The 19,643-nt window shown below is 36.8% G+C and overlaps 4 protein-coding genes across 6 annotated transcripts; 2 read left to right on the top strand and 2 right to left on the bottom strand.

Moving 5' to 3' along the window:
• Positions 1 to 910: 910 nt before the first annotated feature.
• LOC113302612 (transcription termination factor MTERF9, chloroplastic-like) lies at positions 911 to 4,585 on the bottom strand. 2 transcript variants are annotated; one of them, XM_026551565.1, is made up of 7 exons: positions 4,168 to 4,585; positions 3,679 to 3,757; positions 3,325 to 3,512; positions 2,523 to 3,215; positions 1,917 to 2,364; positions 1,671 to 1,796; positions 911 to 1,204 (listed from the first exon to the last, which is right to left on the bottom strand). In XM_026551565.1, the coding sequence occupies exons 1-5, from the start codon at positions 4,462 to 4,464 to the stop codon at positions 2,050 to 2,052; spliced, it is 1,572 nt and encodes a 523-aa protein (XP_026407350.1). In that variant the 5' UTR covers positions 4,465 to 4,585; the 3' UTR covers positions 911 to 1,204; positions 1,671 to 1,796; positions 1,917 to 2,049. The 2 variants fall into 2 exon arrangements, with proteins under 2 accessions (XP_026407350.1, XP_026407345.1); XM_026551560.1 differs by having other exon boundaries at positions 2,523 to 3,218.
• A 3,732-nt stretch (positions 4,586 to 8,317) lies between these two features.
• On the top strand, positions 8,318 to 11,336 carry LOC113333126. Of its 2 annotated transcripts, none has more exons than XM_026579624.1 (4): positions 8,318 to 8,720; positions 8,821 to 8,870; positions 10,037 to 10,118; positions 10,676 to 11,336. In XM_026579624.1, the coding sequence occupies exons 1-4, from the start codon at positions 8,489 to 8,491 to the stop codon at positions 10,792 to 10,794; spliced, it is 483 nt and encodes a 160-aa protein (XP_026435409.1). In that variant the 5' UTR covers positions 8,318 to 8,488; the 3' UTR covers positions 10,795 to 11,336. The 2 variants fall into 2 exon arrangements, with proteins under 2 accessions (XP_026435409.1, XP_026435418.1); XM_026579633.1 differs by lacking the exon at positions 10,676 to 11,336 and adding an exon at positions 10,422 to 10,637 and having other exon boundaries at positions 8,319 to 8,720.
• Positions 11,337 to 12,665: 1,329 nt separating this feature from the next.
• LOC113302628 (scarecrow-like protein 21) lies at positions 12,666 to 15,276 on the top strand. Its single transcript, XM_026551575.1, has 2 exons — positions 12,666 to 12,803; positions 13,434 to 15,276. Exon 2 carries the CDS (start codon positions 13,516 to 13,518, stop codon positions 15,082 to 15,084), a length of 1,569 nt encoding a protein of 522 aa, XP_026407360.1. The 5' UTR covers positions 12,666 to 12,803; positions 13,434 to 13,515; the 3' UTR covers positions 15,085 to 15,276.
• LOC113302636 lies at positions 15,244 to 19,059 on the bottom strand. Its single transcript, XM_026551578.1, has 3 exons — positions 18,773 to 19,059; positions 17,985 to 18,246; positions 15,244 to 15,953 (listed from the first exon to the last, which is right to left on the bottom strand). The coding sequence occupies exons 2-3, from the start codon at positions 18,187 to 18,189 to the stop codon at positions 15,325 to 15,327; spliced, it is 834 nt and encodes a 277-aa protein (XP_026407363.1). The 5' UTR covers positions 18,190 to 18,246; positions 18,773 to 19,059; the 3' UTR covers positions 15,244 to 15,324.
• Positions 19,060 to 19,643: the final 584 nt, after the last annotated feature.

Below are 19,643 nucleotides of genomic sequence, written 5' to 3' on the forward strand. Positions count from 1 at the left end.
AAATATGCACCTTGATTTTTTTCCATTTCGAGCAACTTACAATAAACAATATGAAGATGACAAACATCATTGGTCATTCTTGTTTTGTTTCTAATCTATATTTACTCAAAATTACCGATTTATTCTAAGGTACAATATGGGATGTTGTTAGCCCGCAAAGCAAGGGAAACGTAAAAAGTGAGATATGCAAATTACAGCAAATAAATTAAGATACCTGCAGAAATCAGTTCATAGATATACTGTTCTCCATCTCTTGTTCCAAATCTTATGATTCTGCCACCATTTTCCTTTTCAATAATAACCTGGCTAGTGTCAAGAACACTATTGAGTTTGACTTCTGTATGGGCATTTCCGAATATAGTAGTTCTATCTAGATTCTAGTCCAACTAAGAAGTTTATTCTTTGAAATGTTTTTCACTTGTATTTACTAACATTGTTTATATACAATGTGAAGCTGACATCTAAGTATACATGGATATAAGCTTGACATTTTCAAAAGTTGACTTCGGGAATTCTGAATCTTCTAATCTTCATCCTAACCATATTTCAAAGTTAAATGGCCAAATGGATGCAACAAAAGGAACTGAAAACACTATATGTGGCCCAAGCAGTCACCCAAGCTTACGTGTCATCCACGTAAGAACAGATCGTGCCATACTTGGGGAGGATAGTGATGTAGGAAACCAAAACCTGAAATTCAATCCAAGAGATGCAGTGCTGTCTGGGAATGTCAGACTGATAACTACCACGTTGTAGACACTGAGTACGCTATATCACTACTGGGAAGAAATGTATCAATTTATTGGTCAAAGATACAATTATTCATAGCAAACTACCACTGTGACGCCGCAACAGTCACTGAAACGAGCCCCTATTAATTCAGCTGGTAACAGACAATTCAATTTTTGAAAATGACAGATTTCACAGGCCATTCAAGTATAACTAGTATGTTTGTATGTTTCTTACAGACATCAACATTACAATTAAAAAAGAAAATAAACTTTATATAAAGGGGTAGGGATACAAAAAAGATCAAAATTGTGTATGGTCTTTTAATTACAATCATCAAGGTAATAAGCACACGAGTAAGTTGGACAAAATGAGTGTGACCAAAAGGAAGTATAGAAGTATGAAAGTGCACTTGCGAGATACATGCGCTACATCAGAACCTTTCCAAATGAGCTTTGGCGAACAATACACTAGCCTGAAAAGGGTAGTATGAAGTTTATCAACCTTTGTACATACTATACACAGCCTTACATATTGCACCATTGAGATTCAAGAAGAAATTCAGTAATCTGGGACCAGATGATTTGAGACTGTCTAAATGGCATACTTTACCTATGTGCTTGCTAACATGGAATTATTAGATGGTGGCCACAGCGTCTTTCTCGTACAGTAAATATACTAGACATTATTATATATACCAACTTCTAAGGAGACATATACCGATAGAATATTATCATGTATAACAACTTTTAAGGAGAGGGCTCACATAACCGTTTTCCACCCATCTAATGGGTGGTGAGCGGTCACTGGTGCAATTGGCAGGACTTTATCACTGGGATGGATGAGGATGTGTTTGGTATCCTCAAAAGTGGTTGCCTAAACTAAAAATAACTTTATACTACTGTAATAGCTAAACTATAAGTGTTCTCAATGAAACTTACCTCATAAGTTCGTTAATTGGATTGCTTCATACTAGAACCTTTAGATAGTTATTCAAAAAGAACCCGCTTGTACATGATTGAGTCAGTCGGTGTGAAGCTTATGCATACATAAAGCCAGGGCAGCTCCTGGTTAATAATTCTGTGTTAGAAACCATCTCCTGGAAAAGTAAAAACAAAAACAAAAAACGAACCAGACCAGGAAATACATAGCACTAACTAAAAAAGTAAGACGAGCATAACACAAACCTTAAGTATCAAAATGGAGCTTCTTGAACAGATACAAAATCGCCATGCCTTAAGAAGCACCCCATACTCTTGAAGAACTTCTGTTGATAGACTTGTTGGTAAGACCATTAGGATCCCTAAGTAACTAATTCCGTTAACCCTTTCTTTGGTATTTATTTGCAAACTCTTTCAGTAGTAAATTCTGCTTAAATGCCATATATGAATCAATACTAGTTCCCCATTGTTGACAGAAGCTTTCATCTGTTGGAACGAACGAACTCAGAGGAAATGGCCCCTTTGGAGCTTTCTTTAGGGAAACCAAAAACCTATGTCGAGGACGAATTCTCTGGTCTAACGACAAACTCAAATATGTAGGGTATTTGGTCAAGGACTTCACCTCATTCCGAAGCTCATTCACCAGGTACAAATACTTAGGCTTTAGATTGTCCTCAAGTGATAGAGATAACACCTGTAAACATAGTCAAGTAATTTATTAAACCAATTCAGAAAGGGAAAATTTAACTTCCAAACTCCCATGATGTGGATTTTTCGAAAGGCAATAGAGAAATGAAGAAAATAATTATTGGTGGCACAATAGTCCGGTATGATAAAAGACAGACATTATACCTGCGTAAGGCTTGTTAGTACTTTTACTATTTCTGAATTACGCATTCCTATGCTCCTGAGAAAGTTTATCCTTGGTAGTATTCCATCCTCGATGCTATAATGAAGAAGTTGGGGATGCTTCTTGACCATCTTTACTATGTTTTCCCTGGGTGCTCCCAGTTCCTTCGAGAGAAAGCAAAAGCGAGTATTCCATGTGTTGTCAATTCTCTGAACCAAAATCTGAGGACTTAACTGCACAACTTTACCCAAATCGTTTCTTTTTATTCCAACCTCTTCAACTAAATACCTAGCAGTTGGTTTAAGAGACTGCTCTACGCTGTAGGAGAACAAGGATGGAGTCGCAGTAATTATCCGTCCAATTCTGGCATCTGGAACACCAAGGTCCGTCAAAAATGCAACATGGGATTTCATATTCTTTTCTACGGTATACCCCAGAATCTGTGGCTGCCTCAAAAGTATTTTCTTGATATCTCTATGTTTAACACCTACACTTAACAAGAACTCCAACCTTTCCTTAGCCGAAGCCACATTAATCTGAAGGAAAGGCATATGCCTCTCATAAATTTGAATAAAATGGGAATCCTTTAGGCCAAATGTGGTAAGGTAATCAAGAAGTGGAATCCATTTCTCATCCAAATCTAATTCTTTTGACAGTTGAGAAAACCTACTGGCAGTAGATTTTCCCGCCTTCTTCTTCTACAGCAAAATAAGAAAAGCAAGTTAAGTTCTACTGTACCATCCTCTTGTCCACCAAAACATTTCGGCAAGTCAGCATAATGAGAATTTGTATAGTGCACAATACCTTTCTTTCTACGCTAACATCGAAGGATCCCATCTCTTCCGATCTACTTGAATCATAATTTTCAAAACTTGCCTCCTCAGTGCTACGCTTACCAATTCTCACATCCATTCGACTGTTTGTACCTTTAATGCTAACTCCATTAAATGAGGTTCTCTGTTCCCATAGAGTTTTTGGTTTTCTTATGTTGCCTGTGTCAATATTGGCAGATTTTTTGTACTTTGTATTATTTACTTATCCGTTAGAAGAAAAAAAATGATACATATATTTGAAAATCAATGGAAGAAAAAAAAATCAAGCCTATATTAGAAGATAAATCATTAAATTAGAAGCCTTTTCAGAGTTCTTTCAGCATACCTTGTTTAGATTTACTTTGTTTTTTCGAATAGAAGCTCTTTGAGTCCTCCTCAGAATCCTCATCCTCACCAAATTCATCCTGAGAAAATTAAGATCCAATCAAGTATATGCTGATTCAACCAAAAGATACAATCAAATTACACCTACTCCATTAAAGCCTATATTAGTCGTAGACGGAAGACAATGGTGAAATTTCCCATTTCAAAACCGTCATTAGCTCAATTTCAGTACTATAGAACAACACTACAACAGGCTAACATTGAGCTAAACAAACATTCATTCACAATTGGGTAACGAACCTCCATAGAACTAAGCTGAAAACCCTTAACACTGAAAATGCAAACTTTAAGCTAATTGAACAAGACGGTGAGCTCCGAATGCGTAATGTTATCTAGACACATATAATGTAGTAGTACTACCCCCACATAATTCATACCAGAGACCACTCCACTAAAATTTAAGCAAAATTTAGAAGAAAGGAATACTTACATCAGACTCATCCTCAGAAATGTCATCATCTTCTTCTTCACCATCATCATCACTATCATAAGGTGACAAACTTTGTCCATATGGAGACCTTAAATTAGGCTTTAAAATTCTAGGGTTTGAATGAGTAGATAGAACAACAAAACTACTAGTACTAGTTCGTTTTCCTCCTTTACCTCTAATAGTCTTTAGCAATGTAGCAGTTTCATCATTGAAATTCGACCTAGAAGGATTACAAGAAAATGATTGAGGATGAGTTGAAGTATGGATAAGTTTAGAGTTAAAACAGATAACAGCCATGGGAAGAAGAAGAAGTATTAGAGGAACAGGAAATAGAATATTCAAAACCCTAGTTTAGAATATCTTTATCCTCTTCTTCATTTTTTGGTGGGTTTTGTTGATTAAGGTTTAATTGACAAAAATCCAAAACCTGAGCTGTTTAATTTGTTTTTAGGGTTTAGTAAGCTGAACCAGAAGCCGTTATTACTGTCATCCTTAGAGCGTCCACGATGGTGCGAGCATAACTAAAGACCAAAGACTAAAAAAAAAGATCAAATTTGGGTTTAGTTCGTCCTGTGGCGTAGCGGGTGACGAGTAAATTTGGTCGCGCGTTGATATAAAGTCCGCTTCATCGTCCAGCGTAGATAAAGATTACGCCTGGCATGGGGCGTTGATAAAGATAACGCCTGGTATGGGGCGTGGATAAAGATAACGCTTGTATGGGGCGTGAACTATAGCAACGCCTGGTGTGTGGGACGGAGATTATACGTTCGCCCGGGTTCAAAAATAAAAAAAAATAAAAAATGGGGCGTTGATAAAGACAACACCCCAAGCAAAGTTTTCAAAACTTTGTGAAGGTGGGATCATGACAATATCAACGCCTGGGTGTCCGGCGTTAACTTTACGTACGCCCCATCCAGGCGGACATTATACCAACGCCCCATCCAAGCGGACATTATACCAACGTCCCATTCAGGCGGACATTATACCAACGCCCCATCCAGGCGGACATTATACCAACGCCCTGCATCAGGCGTTAACTTTACGAACGTGCGGCTACAGGCGGACATTATACCAACGCCCGTCGGGTAGACTGACATTATATAAACGCCCGACTATATTTGGATTTGGTCTTACTCGCCGACCAAATTTGGTCCGAGTTTTACTCTTTGATCAAATTTTGATCGATGGTTCGTCCCACTACGCCAGCCCACTCGACACCAAATTTGAGTTTAGTCGTCCACTGCAGTTGCTCTTAGCCACACATAAAAATGGCGCAAAAAGATAGTATCTACTTGTGGTTTGGTGTTAAAGGACAGTAATTTTAGGTGTAGGAACGAGGGGAGTACAGTACTTTGAAGTGTTGTTGCTCGGTGCTCGTCTTCTCACTAAAACATACCCATGTGAAAAACGCTAGCTCTGTTTTACTTTTATTTTTCCAAATGCGAAGGTTAAGGCAATTCTTATTGGGGCGTCATTAGGGGCCACCCCGAAAGAATTAGGGACGATTAATAAGACAAAATAAGGTCACTCAAAACTAAAATAAAAACACCCCTTATCTAATTTTTTTTGAAATGTCTAAAATGCCCCCAATAATCGGTAGACAGTACTACAATCAGTAGTTTAGTTTGATGTATGTTGGTTTGTGTTACGAAAATTATAATCGGTAGTTAAAATGGTAGTCTCGTGATGTTTTTTATCTACCGATTGTGGTTGTTGCCCCAAATTCAAAATCTTCAAAAACCAATGGAATTTTGAGTTTCTCTATTTTCACGATTGGTAGACTCATGATGTTTATTATCTACCGATTATACAATCGGTAGTCTCGTGATGTTCATTATCTACCGATTGTGCTAGTAGTCCCAAATTCGAAATCTTCAAAAAACAATGGAATTTTGAGTTTCTCTATTTTCACAATTGGTAGACTCGTGATGTTTATTATATAATCGGTAGTCTCGTGATGCTCTTTATCTACCGATTGTGGTTGTTGCCCCAAATTCAAAATCTTCAAAAACCAATGGAATTTTGAGTTTCTCTATTTTCACAGTCGGTAGACTCGTGATGTTTATTATCTACCGATTATACAATCGGTAGTCTCGTGATGTTTATTATCTACCGATTATATAATCGGTAGTCTTGTGATGTTCTTTATCTACCGACTGTGGTTGTTACCCCAAATTCGAATTTTTCAAAAACCAATGCAATTTTGAGTTTCTCTATTTTCACAATCGATAGACTCGTGATGTTTATTATCTATCGATTATACAATCGGTATTCTCGTGATGTTCTTTACCTACCGATTGTGGTTGTTGCCCCAAATTCGAAATTTTCAAAAACCAATGGAATTTTGAGTTTCTCTATTTTCACAATCAGTAGACTCGTGATGTTTATTATACAATCGGTAGTCTCGTGATGTTCATTATCTTCCGATTGTGCTAGTAGTCCCGAATTCGAAATCTTCAAAAACCAATAGAATTTTGAATTTCTTTGTTTTCACAATCGGTAGACTCGTGATGTTTATTATCTACCGATAATACAATCGGTGGTCTCGTGATGTTCATTATCTACCGATTGTGCTAGTAGTCCCAAATTCGAAATCTTCAAAAACCATTGGAATTTTGAATTTCTCTATTTGCACAATCGGTTGTTTCCTGATGTTTATTATCTATCGTGATGTTATTTATCTACCGATTGTGGTAGTAGCCCAAAATTCAAAATTTTCAAAACCAATGGAATTTTGAATTTCTCAAAGAAGAGAATAACATAGTCACAATCGACAGATAAAAAAACAAACTAAACTACCGATTATGAAGGGACATATAAGTATTTTCAACTTCTTTTATCTTATTCGGTCGTCCCTAATTCTTTCAGGGTCATCCCTAAAGGCGCGAACATTCTCATGGGTAAATGAAAACATTTCCGGGTCAGGTACAAATAGTGTAGTTCAGGAGTACATTTATATTACAAAAGACTATCCAACCAGGTCAGGTACGAATAGTGTAGTTCATGAGTACATTTCTATTATCAACCAGGCTAGAGATAATCAATTTCTTATGAAACCAATTTCACAACATACATATGAAAAATTTGTAAACTTGGATGGATGATTCAAGTTCCATCATACTTTAAACGGTTTAGAGAGAATCAATTTCATATGCAGATGAATCCAATTTCATAATTATAAAATAAATTACAAAGAAAACCTAAAATTGATTGTTAGAGATAGTAATTACCTTGTCGTTTATGATTAAGAGAAGAATTGAACCAGGGTTTTGGTTGTGGTGGTAATAGACACTTCTGATTGAAGTCGTGGTGATGGTGATTAATATAGATGAACCCAATGAGAGTTTTTGGTTTCTATGGTGATGGTGGTGGTTAATATAGATGGAAGATAGAATTTGATGGGTTATGGTGGTGGCGAAGAAGAATTTGAGGTAGAAGAAGAGAAAGTTCTGCTAGATTTTCTATTAGTGAAGAATGGATAACGATGGAGCATATTTTCTACTAGTGAAGAAAGACAAGAGATGATCGATACTTTCGAGAGGGTATAATAGGAAAACGGGATATCGTTCAGGGGTACAACAGTCAAACTCTTATTTAATTTTTTCCTGTCCATATCACCAAACGCAAAATCTTACTCGTCCAGCACGACCAGATTTATCAATTTTTCGTCCATTTCACCCATTTTCTCATAAAAATATCTATAAGCTTGACCGTAACATCGTACAAACGAATTGGATTCTGAGATACATAAGAGCAAGTTTTATAAATGGAATCCAAACTATCTCAATTTTGGTATGTCAAGTTAATGATTTCTAAGTAACGCTATTTTATACTTGACCATTAAATTTCCGTCGAGGGTCGATTAGGCTATTACAATAGGTGAGGATACCATTCCTCGAATTCTTTGGGGGACTAGCTTCTACGGTAGAACTCATTCGAGAGGGCTTGGTAGTCTTAAGAAAGGTTCGAATCATATCACACTAAGAACTATAAAAAAAAAAAAAAAAAATAATACTTTGGGGGGAGAAGATATAAATCCATTTGGGTGAGATGCAGGGGTAGCTCGGAGAAATAAGTAGTATAGCAAACAACATTTGTCGTAGATGTATGGCCGGCAATGTAGGTCTAGTCCGTGTTTTTCTTCACCAACATCAAAATTACAATCCGTCTAAACCACAAGCCTTAGGAGCGAGATCTTTCGAAACATCGACGTGGTCACTTTTAGGCGCCAAGAAAGATTACTGCGCACATTAGAACTAGTCAGTTTTCATCATGGAGTCAGTTTTGGATTTCACTGTATAGCGCAACTGCGGAAGGAATAATGGAAGTTTCAATTCCTTCAACGACTCTTTTTTTCAAAAGCAGTTTGAAAAGTGTTCATAGAACAGGACTAAACCCTAATTTAAACCAAAGCCCCAATTTTATTTATCGTAATAGAGCAAAAGTAGCTACAAGATTACCCGTTACAATCAAGGCGATTAATGAAGTCCCTGTTACAACATTTGAGCCAGTTCAAGCTGAGATTACATGGGAAATCATTGTTGGAACTCTAGGTTTTGGACTTGATTCCTCTCTCTAACTTTGGGTTTAATTTGATTTTGCATTGAATGTCTTTGAAGCTAAATTGTTTGAATCTCTTTTGAATATGTTTAGCTGGAGTTATACCTTTCGTGGTAGCAGGAATTGAATTCAGCAAAAGAATTGTAAGTTTATGATGTTTAATCTCTTATAGCTGCTTGTTTGGTGTAATGTTAACATGTAATTAGATTATAAATTCTGATTATATTAGTCTATTGCTAAGCCGCAACAAAATGCTACTGAATCTGAGAATCTAAAGAATGTAACATCTAGGGTTGGTGATGAAACTTAAATTCGTGGTATGCTTGGATACTGATTGTAAAGAATGTGAAATATTAGGGAAGGGGAATGGATGGTTCAGAAAGTGTTTGCTCTCTAGAATAAACCAAGCTAGGAGTTGGGATGAATTGTGTATGGTTGTAGCTACAAATAGTTGAGTTTCATATTATTAGTCTCCCTTCGGAGGGCTTGTCTTCATTACACCTGATGAATTACTTCAGGTTCACCAAATACCTTGGAAGTGTCGAAAACTGTATGTAACTGAAGAAATGCACGTTGAGGGTAACCTGGTTGTTGCTATAGGGTTGTATGTGACATCTTAGGATGGAGGACTACTTACAGATATTTGCACATCCATAGAAAGAATAAGAAAAACAAACGGTTTACAGTGATTGAACAATATGTACGTCCTACTTATGATCGCCACAGATTAAATTATAATCAAATTGCTCAGGATGAAGGACTACTTACAGATATTTGCACATCCATAGAAAGAATAAGAAAAACAAACGGTTTACAGTGATTGAACAATATGTACGTCCTACTTATGATCGCCACAGATTAAATTATAATCAAATTGCTCAGGATGAAGGACTACTTACAGATATTTGCACATCCATAGAAAGAATAAGAAAAACAAACGGTTTACAGTGATTGAACAATATGTACTTCCTACTTATGATCGCCACAGATTAAATTATAATCAAATTGCTCAGAGTTGGTTACTGATGACAGTAATTGAGATTATACAATACGAACCGTTGTAAATTCTAGGGTGGATTCTAACTTATCAGCAAATGGTAGAGTGTGCAGAAAATTGAGTTCATAGTAAGTTTAAGCAATTCACTCTTTTGACTTGTTGATGTTATCAAGTCGTCGGGTTATTATTGTGTTGCTTAACAACCAGTTTCAATGCTGCAGCATGTGCATATGATAACTAAAAATTGATATTCCTTGCTAAATGTATTATTCAGCGGAGTTTAATCTTTAAAAATGATACATTTCTCTGCAGGTTGAGCAGAAAAGATGCACAGTATGTCGTGGATCAGGACTAGTTCGAAGAGAAAAATACTACTTCCGATGTCCTCGCTGTGGTATGTTTCAAATAAGTGCTCCTAGTAGGTCATAATGTCATGAAATTGGTGAATGCCGAACTTGTGGATTTATATGAGCATATGGATTTTGTTTTGCTTCTTATTGTTTCTAGAAGTTAAAGTGATTCTCACTTAGATCAGCTTGATAACCTGAACTGCTAGGTAGAATTCATGCTTCCAACACTCTAACAAAGTGGTTTTCCTTTAAACTGATGAGGTTTCTAGGTTCAAATTGACCATAAGATAGACATCTTGATTGCTTGGTTAGCATTCGTGTCCTGAATTGGTTTTGTATATCGACAGGCGGATTTCTCCCATGGCAGTCATGGAAAAGATTCTTCTCTGGCTAAAATTGTGATAGTATGTTCTTGTCGCTCTAAGTGTTTGTAATAGCAACCTTATAGTAATCCTCTGAATTTTCAATGAAGATAAATACAAATTGTATGCATTTGGTATATAAATCCATTTGTTTCACAAGGCTCCCTTGTTGGTGTATCTTCTTTGTATGAAACCTATCTATTACTATCTCACATAGTAAGCAAAAACTTTCCTTTCAGTCATGGATTTAAGAGATTTTACTATGTCACGCGGGTTGATAAATCATGTCGCTGGCTTAGCCACTCTGAACTGGGATCTTCTTCATAAAGATACCACGTCCATAGTGGCAGTGATCTAGTCACGAGATCTGTCTACCATTACTCTTTACAAGAAATCTTTGACTTTTGGGAAGATCACGACAGAGATTGGGATAGTCATTCATGTACTTTGATGCTTCTGTCATTCTGTCAAGTCCTCTTCAACACTGCCACCATTTTCTTATACATGCAAATGATCAACCAGTGATTCCAGGAGGTGAAAAGTCAATTATCATTACTTTGTTTTGTCATCGAATCTGGTACCTGGTTATGTGTTTGTGATACAGGTTTGCTCTTTGTAAATGTTGGACTCAAACCTTGTTATTATTCTGAAACCCTGACACCATCTGTTTTACAGTTTTCCACCAAGACTTCTGTTGAATAAGTGGATTTGGTTGAAAACTAGACCTTTGTGCTTTCATATGTCAGACAATATTTCAAACTTGTTGACATAATCCATATTTAGGCCTATTTTATTTTGGTTGCTATATTCTTTTTGAAGTTCCAAGGTCTTCAATTTCCCTTGTTCGTCAGATTGTCGTGGTCTTTATGAAATGAATGAGAGCATGCGTTGTGGGAATTTGTACTTTATCAAATAATACTACCATGAAGTGAAATGATGCTGCATTAGATAAAGCATTTGATTGCTCTTTTTAAAATGTCCCAGATCTTGTTATGTTTATGAAAACAGTGAAATTTTATTGCCTAATAAACCCAAAATGTGTTGTTGTGCATTCTTCTTTCATGCTAGACAAAGAAACAAGAAGAATCTTCATTATGGCATGGTATTACTTTCTGAATGATTCCAAAAACATATTATTTGTGTAGGGAACTTCTCTTTTGGTAATCCCTCCTCCTAAGCTTAATCTTATCTTTCTTCTCTTTCACCAAGATGCCTATTGGCCCATTGAGCCATTGGTCAGTCCAAAAATGAATGATAAGAACATTTTTCTTACAAAATATCAGCAGTTACTGTTTAGAATCCTTCATCAACATAATGAGCTCGTGGAAATTAAGTGGTAATCATTCTCATTTGAAGCAGATTACATGGTAATCATGTTCCTCTTTTTGAAAAACCTGAAAGTCTTTTGTAGTAGTAGTAGATCATGCCATCATGAGAGAAAGACACAGCCACACAGGAAGAAGTGGATTTCCAGGCCATAGGGTTGGAGTCTGAAGCTTAACCGCGTGGGTCCAACATCTTTTTGATTCTTCTTTCTCGGACATCAGCAGTTAATATAGAAAATGATAGCAGGCCTGGTAGCAGTAGCACATGGTGGTATATAAATTTAAAATTAACTGTGAGATTAGTTTAATGAAATTCTATCTTAATTCTCTTATTTTACTATAATCAACGTTTCCTACTTCCCTTATCAGATTAGATCATATTCTCTGATAGATAGAATTATCAAAGATGCCTTTTATTCGTGTCGTACGGTTCTCATGTCGTAAGCTTATCTACGTACGCCCATGTCCAAAATTATTCGCATGTAGCAGGTAGATTCAAACTGTAATTCTTAAATTAGATTACCACGTAAGATTAAAGTATTTTTTCTAGAAGTTTTACGTACAATTCGTGCATATTTTCCATGAAAAATAGTCCAAAGCAAAAATGAAAAAAAAAACTACCAAAAGTTACTTGACCATAACATGAGTAAACACCCCTTTGATCATGACATCATTACATATTTCATCTTTGTCTAAAAACAAAAGGCAGTCTTTTTCGATGTTTCAACGTTCAGTCCTTGATATTTAAACCATTTTGTTGTTTTTCTGAGAAAAAATGTATCATAAAAGTCGTATTTTCTAGTCATTGACATTTTGACCTGACTCACCAAGTGATAAAGAGTGGTATGATTGTAGTTTGGTTGATAAACATGGGGTAATAGATAATAAGGTTGTTTATAAATTACCAGAACATGGTTGAACTGTTTTTCCTCAGGAAAAGAAACACTTCTTTTTCACTGTCTTTGTCTGAAACTTGAAGCTCAATACCTAACAGGAAATCAAACGAAAGACTAATCAAAGGAGAAATTATCTCGTAAGAGAGGTATTTCAATTCTACTTTCAGTTGTATTGACTTATTTTGATTTATATTTTTCAGTGATTTGGTTCCTAGTATAAGTCATTCATTTGCAAGTCTATGTTATGTATTTTATGTTGACGTTGTGAGATGCTGTTTTGTTTGTGATTTCAGTTTGGTTATATGGGGTTTTGAGGGGTTTCATATGTTTTTCATAGAGATTGAATAGTTTCTGAAAATGGGTTGGTCAAAGAATTTTAAAAAATGGAGTGTTTGAGCTGAAAGACTGGATTATAATGAATGTTTGAGCTGAATAGACAGAGTTTTGGATTTGAGTTCTCTGTAATTAGTTATTGTAAGCTGTACACGAAAGGGAATAGGTTCTGATTTTTGGAATAGGTTCTTGGTGTAAGATTTTTGGGGATGGTTTAGTTTGAGATATTTGAAGGTGCAGTCTTTTTCTCTATCTGAACTTTGTTGCTTTTATTCTTGAAGTATGTTACTGTGCAACTCACCTGCCCAAATTCTAATTTAGGGTTTGAAATGCTTCTCTTTTTTCTTTTTTCATGTGCTTGGTTGGTGAAAATTGTAATCTTGCCATTTGGATTGCAGTAAAATCTGTGTTTTAGTGTTGATCATTATTAATCTTGTTTGCAGATGGCTTTAAAGAAATGAGTTAGCAAGTTAAGGTCTACAGTATCAATTCCTTTGATTTTTTCAACCCCTACCATATTCTTAGATGAGTTCGTCAATGAATCACAAGAACTTAGATGCATCCAATGGGTTTTACTGTAAGCCGATGCAGTGCTATCCTCAAGATTCTGAGGGTTTCGACCAGCACCCATCCTTTAATGACAGCACCCAAATAAACAGCTTGCCAGTTCAAAGTTCACCCTCTACCATCAGTTTTTCACCTAATGGTAGCCCTGTTTCTCAGCTAGATTCTCAATCTAACCCATCTGAGTCACGTCATTCCCCAGATAACGCCTATGGTTCTCATATTAGTGTATCTTCGGTTACTGATGATGTTGATGATTTAAGGAACACATTGAGAGAATGGGAATCCATGATGCTTGAACCTGATTCAGATATGGCGGATAGCTATGGGAGCACAATCCACGGTGACAAAAATCAAGCTTCAGTGGAACACCAGAAATTGAAAGAAATGACAGAGGCGATCCGAAGAGGAGATTTGAAACAAGTTCTTGTAGGCTGTGCCAACGCCATATCAGAAAACAATATGCCAACAACAGAATGGTTGATAGCTGAGTTAAGACAGATGGTTTCAGTCTGTGGGGATCCCGTCCAGAGGTTGGGTGCTTATATGTTGGAAGGGCTTGTGGCCAAGCTGGCTTCTTCAGGGAGTTCCATATACAAAGCATTAAGATGTAAAGAACCTGCCAGTGCCGAACTCCTCTCTCATATGCATTCCCTATATGAAGCATGCCCATATTTCAAGTTTGGGTACATGTCTGCTAATGGTGCCATTGCAGATGCCCTGAAGGATGAAAACCGAATTCACATCATTGATTTCCAGATTTCCCAAGGAACTCAATGGCTCTCTCTAATCAAAGCTCTAGCGAGTCGCACTGGTGGCCCCCCACATATACGTATCACTGGTATCGATGATTCTGTATCAGCTTACGCCAGGAATGGAGGGCTTCAACTTGTTGGGCATAGGTTATCTCACTTCGCTAAGTCGTGCAATGTGCCTTTTGACTTCCATGCTGGAGCTATGTTTGGTAGCAATGCAGAGCTGGAAAATCTTACTCTGAGACCAGGGGAAGCTCTGGCAGTGAATTTCCCACTCATGTTGCACCACACGCCAGATGAGAGTGTAAGCACTCACAATCATCGAGATCGACTATTAAGACTTGTCAAGAGCTTGTCACCCAAGGTGGTAACCCTAGTCGAGCAAGAAGCTAATACTAATACAGCCCCATTTGTTCAACGGTTCATTGAGACGTTGAACTATTACACAGCTATTTTTGAGTCGATTGATGTAAAGCTTCCTAGGGAGGATAAGGAACGGATCAATGTCGAGCAACATTGCCTAGCCAGGGATGTGGTCAATATCATAGCATGTGAAGGGGTCGAGAGGGTCGAACGTCATGAACTTCTGGGCAAGTGGAAGTCCCGATTTATGATGGCTGGGTTTACTCCGTACCCGTTGAGTCCAGTTTTCAATGCCACCATTAAGGCTGTGTTAGAGAACTACAACGAGAAATATACACTTGAAGAGAAAGATGGGGCTCTTTATCTTGGCTGGAAGAACAAAGCCTTGGTAGCCTCTTGTGCATGGCAATGAAAATACATGTTCCAATTAATGTTCCCTCTCCAGGTTCTCGAGCTCAGTAGGGAGAGTGAACAGCTTGTAGTACTGAAATAGCTTTAGCTTTCGTTCTTTTCAGCAAGTATGCATTGTAAGACGGCACAAAGAAAATATTACCAGAGTGTAATAATCAAAAGTAGTTAAATGAGAATGAGTTTAATTTGAATCTTTTCTGTGCCTTACATTGAAATGTTGAAACCCATAACTCATTAGCCATTAGTCAAAAATTATGACAAAGCAAGGAAGAGCAGCATCGGAATTTCTTACAGATAAATGTTCTATCTTGGAACATAGTCCTTCCTTGATATTACTACCATCTGAATCACATCCTTCATAATCACTTTCTACTTGATCACCAACCGTATTAGCTGCCATTCCAGCTATGACTCTGCAGATTACCACAGCTCTTTTTAAATTTTCTCTCCTGTCAACAAAAACCAAGTTCTCAATGAAATTCGAACTTGAGTTCCAATGTGCAAGCCCTGTCTTCATGGCATCATCCGTATCAAAACCTGTCCGAATCATTCTACATACATCACAATCAGTGTTATGACAAAGCTCAGAGACTTTGCTCGGCTGCCTTGAGCAGCAACTCATGGTTGTGCTGTAAAACTTCAGTACTTCATTTCCATCAACGACATTTCTTGGGTGGTATGTAAAAGAGTTGTCGCAGTACTTGGCTTGCTTCTTCACCATCTCTCTGTACTGTTCGAACCTTTCGAGGGTCTCTGGCGAATTTCTCACTCTTACAACTCGTTCGATGGTGCTAGCATTCTTCGTTGTAGCAGTAGAGGTTTGGAAAATCTTCTCAATTACGTTCCTTGATGGATCTCCAACATTCAGCTCTGCATACACAAACTCAGGGTTAAAAGCTGTAAATTGATTTACCCGTAAGTATTCACTGACATTTTTTTTTTGTTTACTTAGCGGTTTACCCTAAGACCATTGTCAGTTTCTGTAGGTCACTACTGCGAATTCATTAGGCGCCACTGTGTAAATGAAGCAGCAGTCATTGGAGTTATCTCCACAAGGCCCACGAATTACACGGGCCTGCCGTTAAAACTGAATGTTAGGGTTATGGAGCTTCACAAAGCGTTCACAAGGTTTTCCCCGGCTTTAACAACTCCATTCCCCATAATAGCCTATAGGGAACAAAGGTGTGAATCACAGAAAAAGCGCCCAATGATTTCGTGCCGGAAAACTAGAGTTAATACAAAACCATAAAACTGTTGGATATCCAACAACTCAAACTGTTGATTAAATGGTTACACATTCAAGCGTAATGGTTTAGTGCTTTGTGTTTTACCCTTTGTAACCATAAACTTTACCCCTTCACAACCATAAGAGTTGGTGCCTTCATCGGTAAGACTCAGTCTTAAGTATCGTAATCCGTATTATCAAGAACCTATGTTAATGGCAAAATTACAGTTATCTATTATATTTTTTTTAATAATTTAGTTTTAATTTTAATTTAGTTTTTAAATATTTTTTATAATATCCACACGTTTACGCTGATATCCTTACAACCCAAACTAGATTTTTCGAAAATATAAAATGAAGTTCGGCCATCATTTTCGTGTTTAATTATTAGTCGAACCATTCAGTATAGCACCTTTAGAATGAAGAACAATGAGCAGTTCGGCTGACAATTTGTTTCAATTGTCAGCCGAACTTCACTCTTTAACTGTCGTGAAACCATAGTTTTTCGATTTAAACCAAATTCAACCAGAAACAAGAAAATAAGACATGGATTTCTGGAAAATATTTTTTGTTGTACATTTTCTTACAACGAGGATTTGATTCTCGCTCTCCAACTTCACTCAAATTCGATTTCCGTTTTAACTCGTTCTCCATGAATTTACGGGTTAAAAGAATGATTAGAACCCCACCTTTAATTGAAAACGATGAAAATTAAATTCAGGTTAGTATTTGGTTGGTGTAGAGAAATAAAAAAAGAAGAAAAACAATTAAATTTTTTTAAAAAACTTTTATAAACAAATAATAAAAAAGAAATAAACTAATTAAGGGTAACTAAGTAATTTATATACCATAAGACACCCCTTATCACTCTACTCTAGCTAGGATAATCACTTTGTATGCCCAACAATTAAAAACTCTATAAACTGACTCGGTCTCCTTCCATTATAGGGTTCATTATAAACTGAGTCAGTCTCCTTCCATTATTAAGCTCAGAGTCTGCTTATATCTAGGCCCATGCGGCCTACATGAGGTCAATAATTGAAGAGTCAGCCCAGCTCAGTATTTTTGACAGACTCAATAAAGATGTGAAATATCACCACCAAATTGGTGGGGTGACAATCTTCTGAGAAAAGATTATGTCTACTTAATTATTTGATTAGCTAGACGTGCAAACCAATAATTAAGATGATTATTACTTAAAATGAATAATTAAATAGAAACATATCGAGGGAAATTATATGTTAATCCATCCTTTGTTTGCAAGCTAAATTTTAAGGAGATCTAGAAACTTATAAACCAGTGGCTGCTTAGAACTCAACTTGTGGCTTAAGATGTCAATGAAAAGGTACTATGAGTAAACATATATAATACTGGAACAGGTAAACTGCAGAGGATATATGCACACGACAATCTACTATCACGTCGGCCCACAAACAACGGTTTTTTATCTTATACGAAAGTCGTGTGTGAAAGTAAATGGTAAAGATATTTCAATCTCAGACTAAATGGTAAATGTATTTCAAACTCAGGGTGACGATGTTGTCATCCAACATTGCTATCCTGCAGATTTGCTACCCTACGAGAAAGATTGCATGTACATCTCTGCGTAGCAGTTTATTATTAAGCAATGGTGACTGCTGATGAGTTAAAAGATGATGGATGGATTAGTTACTTACGGTAAAAACGTTCTTGGCTGTGACTCGTTCGCCTGAAACTCAAACTTTTCACCATCTTCTTATCTCTGCTCATTCTTTCAACCCTGTTCTTGTTCTTTTTCTTGTTCCTTTTATTCTTATCGCAAACTTTACCTTGGCAATATCCAATAAAATCAGTACTTTTGCAACTCATGTTCTCTTTCAAATACAGCCATATTGAGTACATTTTCTCCCTGCTGTCCTCTCTAATTAATCAAGCCTTCTTCATGTAAAATTCTAGCTCCTGCACATTACCAAATAACTAAACAATAATTAACAAATTATTAGTATATAATGTGTGCTGTGCTTGCCTAGCTATGCAGTACTGCCTGGTACTATTCCCCACATGCAACACTTGGTCCCTGGCTACATAGCTGGGCTAGCTAGCTAGGCACTGTACTATATGCATGACGCATGTATTGAATCAACTTGATGAACCCCTAGCTGTTGGATTTTGGTTATTGGTTTCTCTCTACAATGAGTTGGCTATTTAATTTCCACCCCCACACTAGTCTGATCAAGAATTCATGAAGATTATCAATCAACACACACACCAACCCTCCATTGATGAACATGTCAAGTCAATTTCAAATCCTTACCATCATCGTCCTCTTAATAATAATAATATTATTACTGCAATGCATGTACAATGTATGCAGAGAGAAAAGGAAAGCTAAGAAAGCAAATGATGATGATTAACTAGATCCCGAGAGCTGGGGTTTAGTTATGAACACACTAACTATGTATCTAAAAGCTAAAACATGACATACCTTCTTTAGCAGACAACACAACAAAGTTAACGACTCTTGCCTTCAAAAGAGATACAGCTCTCTGTTCTTTCTTTCTCTCCTTGAGATTCCTTCTTTCCCCCACCACAAGAAAATGGACCAAATGGTATAAATGAGAAAGAAAGTTAAAGGGATAGAGGCTGAGAGCTAGCTGCTATATAGCTAGGTAATGCAGCAGAGTACTATACTCCTACTAAATGGAGTGATGAATAATTAGAAAGAAGCTGGCAATATGTACTCGTTGGTTTCTCAGTGGTGCTTTTTCTTTCTTTTCTTCTGATGGATAAGTAACTAGTATACGCATACCAACCATTATAAAGTTGGGACTTGGGAGAAGAAGATAGAGATAGAGACAAAAGTACATGAATTAAAAGAGAATTTTGTATGTTTTCTAGAGGGATTTAATGTTAGTAGGTTAAGACAACATCATCACACTCCATGCAGCAGAGAGATGAGATATATGTCAGTATGCAATCCGAACCCTAAATGCCAAGCATCAATAACCGTTATATAAAGGTGGCAGAAAATCATACACATTTCAAGTATTATCAAGCAGCTATAATTTACAATACAACCAAAATCCTTTTATGTTTGCTACTCCCTTTATTTCATAGACAGACGACAATCTAACAGCTGTTCATCCCATTAATTTCCTACGTCCTCTTTGAGATATATACTCTTACGTATTCACGTGTTATATTCTGACCTTTAGTCAGGTCCCAGTTGTTATATCCACCCCCCAAATCTCTACTTTTTACACCCACCGACAATATCTCATCTCAGTGAAACTCTCCTTGTTCGCAACTTCTTGGCGTCATGTTTCATGCTACTGTTAATTATCTTCTTTCTCGTA

The sequence above is a fragment of the Papaver somniferum genome, chromosome 1, assembly GCF_003573695.1.
Source record: "Papaver somniferum cultivar HN1 chromosome 1, ASM357369v1, whole genome shotgun sequence".
Classification (NCBI taxonomy): Eukaryota; Viridiplantae; Streptophyta; class Magnoliopsida; order Ranunculales; family Papaveraceae; genus Papaver; species Papaver somniferum.

Coding starts and splice junctions, on each gene's coding strand:
- LOC113302612 (XM_026551560.1), bottom strand. CDS start 4,464: ATGGCTGTTATCTGTTTTAACTCTAAACTTATCCATACTTCAACTCAT. Junction 3,758..4,167: donor TTTCTGAGGATGAGTCTGAT/GTAAGTATTCCT, acceptor TAATTTTCTCAG/GATGAATTTGGTGAGGATGA. Junction 3,513..3,678: donor ACAAAGTAAATCTAAACAAG/GTATGCTGAAAG, acceptor ATATTGACACAG/GCAACATAAGAAAACCAAAA.
- LOC113333126 (XM_026579624.1), top strand. CDS start 8,489: ATGGAAGTTTCAATTCCTTCAACGACTCTTTTTTTCAAAAGCAGTTTG. Junction 8,721..8,820: donor AATCATTGTTGGAACTCTAG/GTTTTGGACTTG, acceptor GAATATGTTTAG/CTGGAGTTATACCTTTCGTG. Junction 10,119..10,675: donor CTTCCGATGTCCTCGCTGTG/GTATGTTTCAAA, acceptor CTTTCCTTTCAG/TCATGGATTTAAGAGATTTT.
- LOC113302628 (XM_026551575.1), top strand. CDS start 13,516: ATGAGTTCGTCAATGAATCACAAGAACTTAGATGCATCCAATGGGTTT.
- LOC113302636 (XM_026551578.1), bottom strand. CDS start 18,189: ATGTACTCAATATGGCTGTATTTGAAAGAGAACATGAGTTGCAAAAGT. Junction 15,954..17,984: donor CAGCCAAGAACGTTTTTACC/GTAAGTAACTAA, acceptor TTGTGTATGCAG/AGCTGAATGTTGGAGATCCA.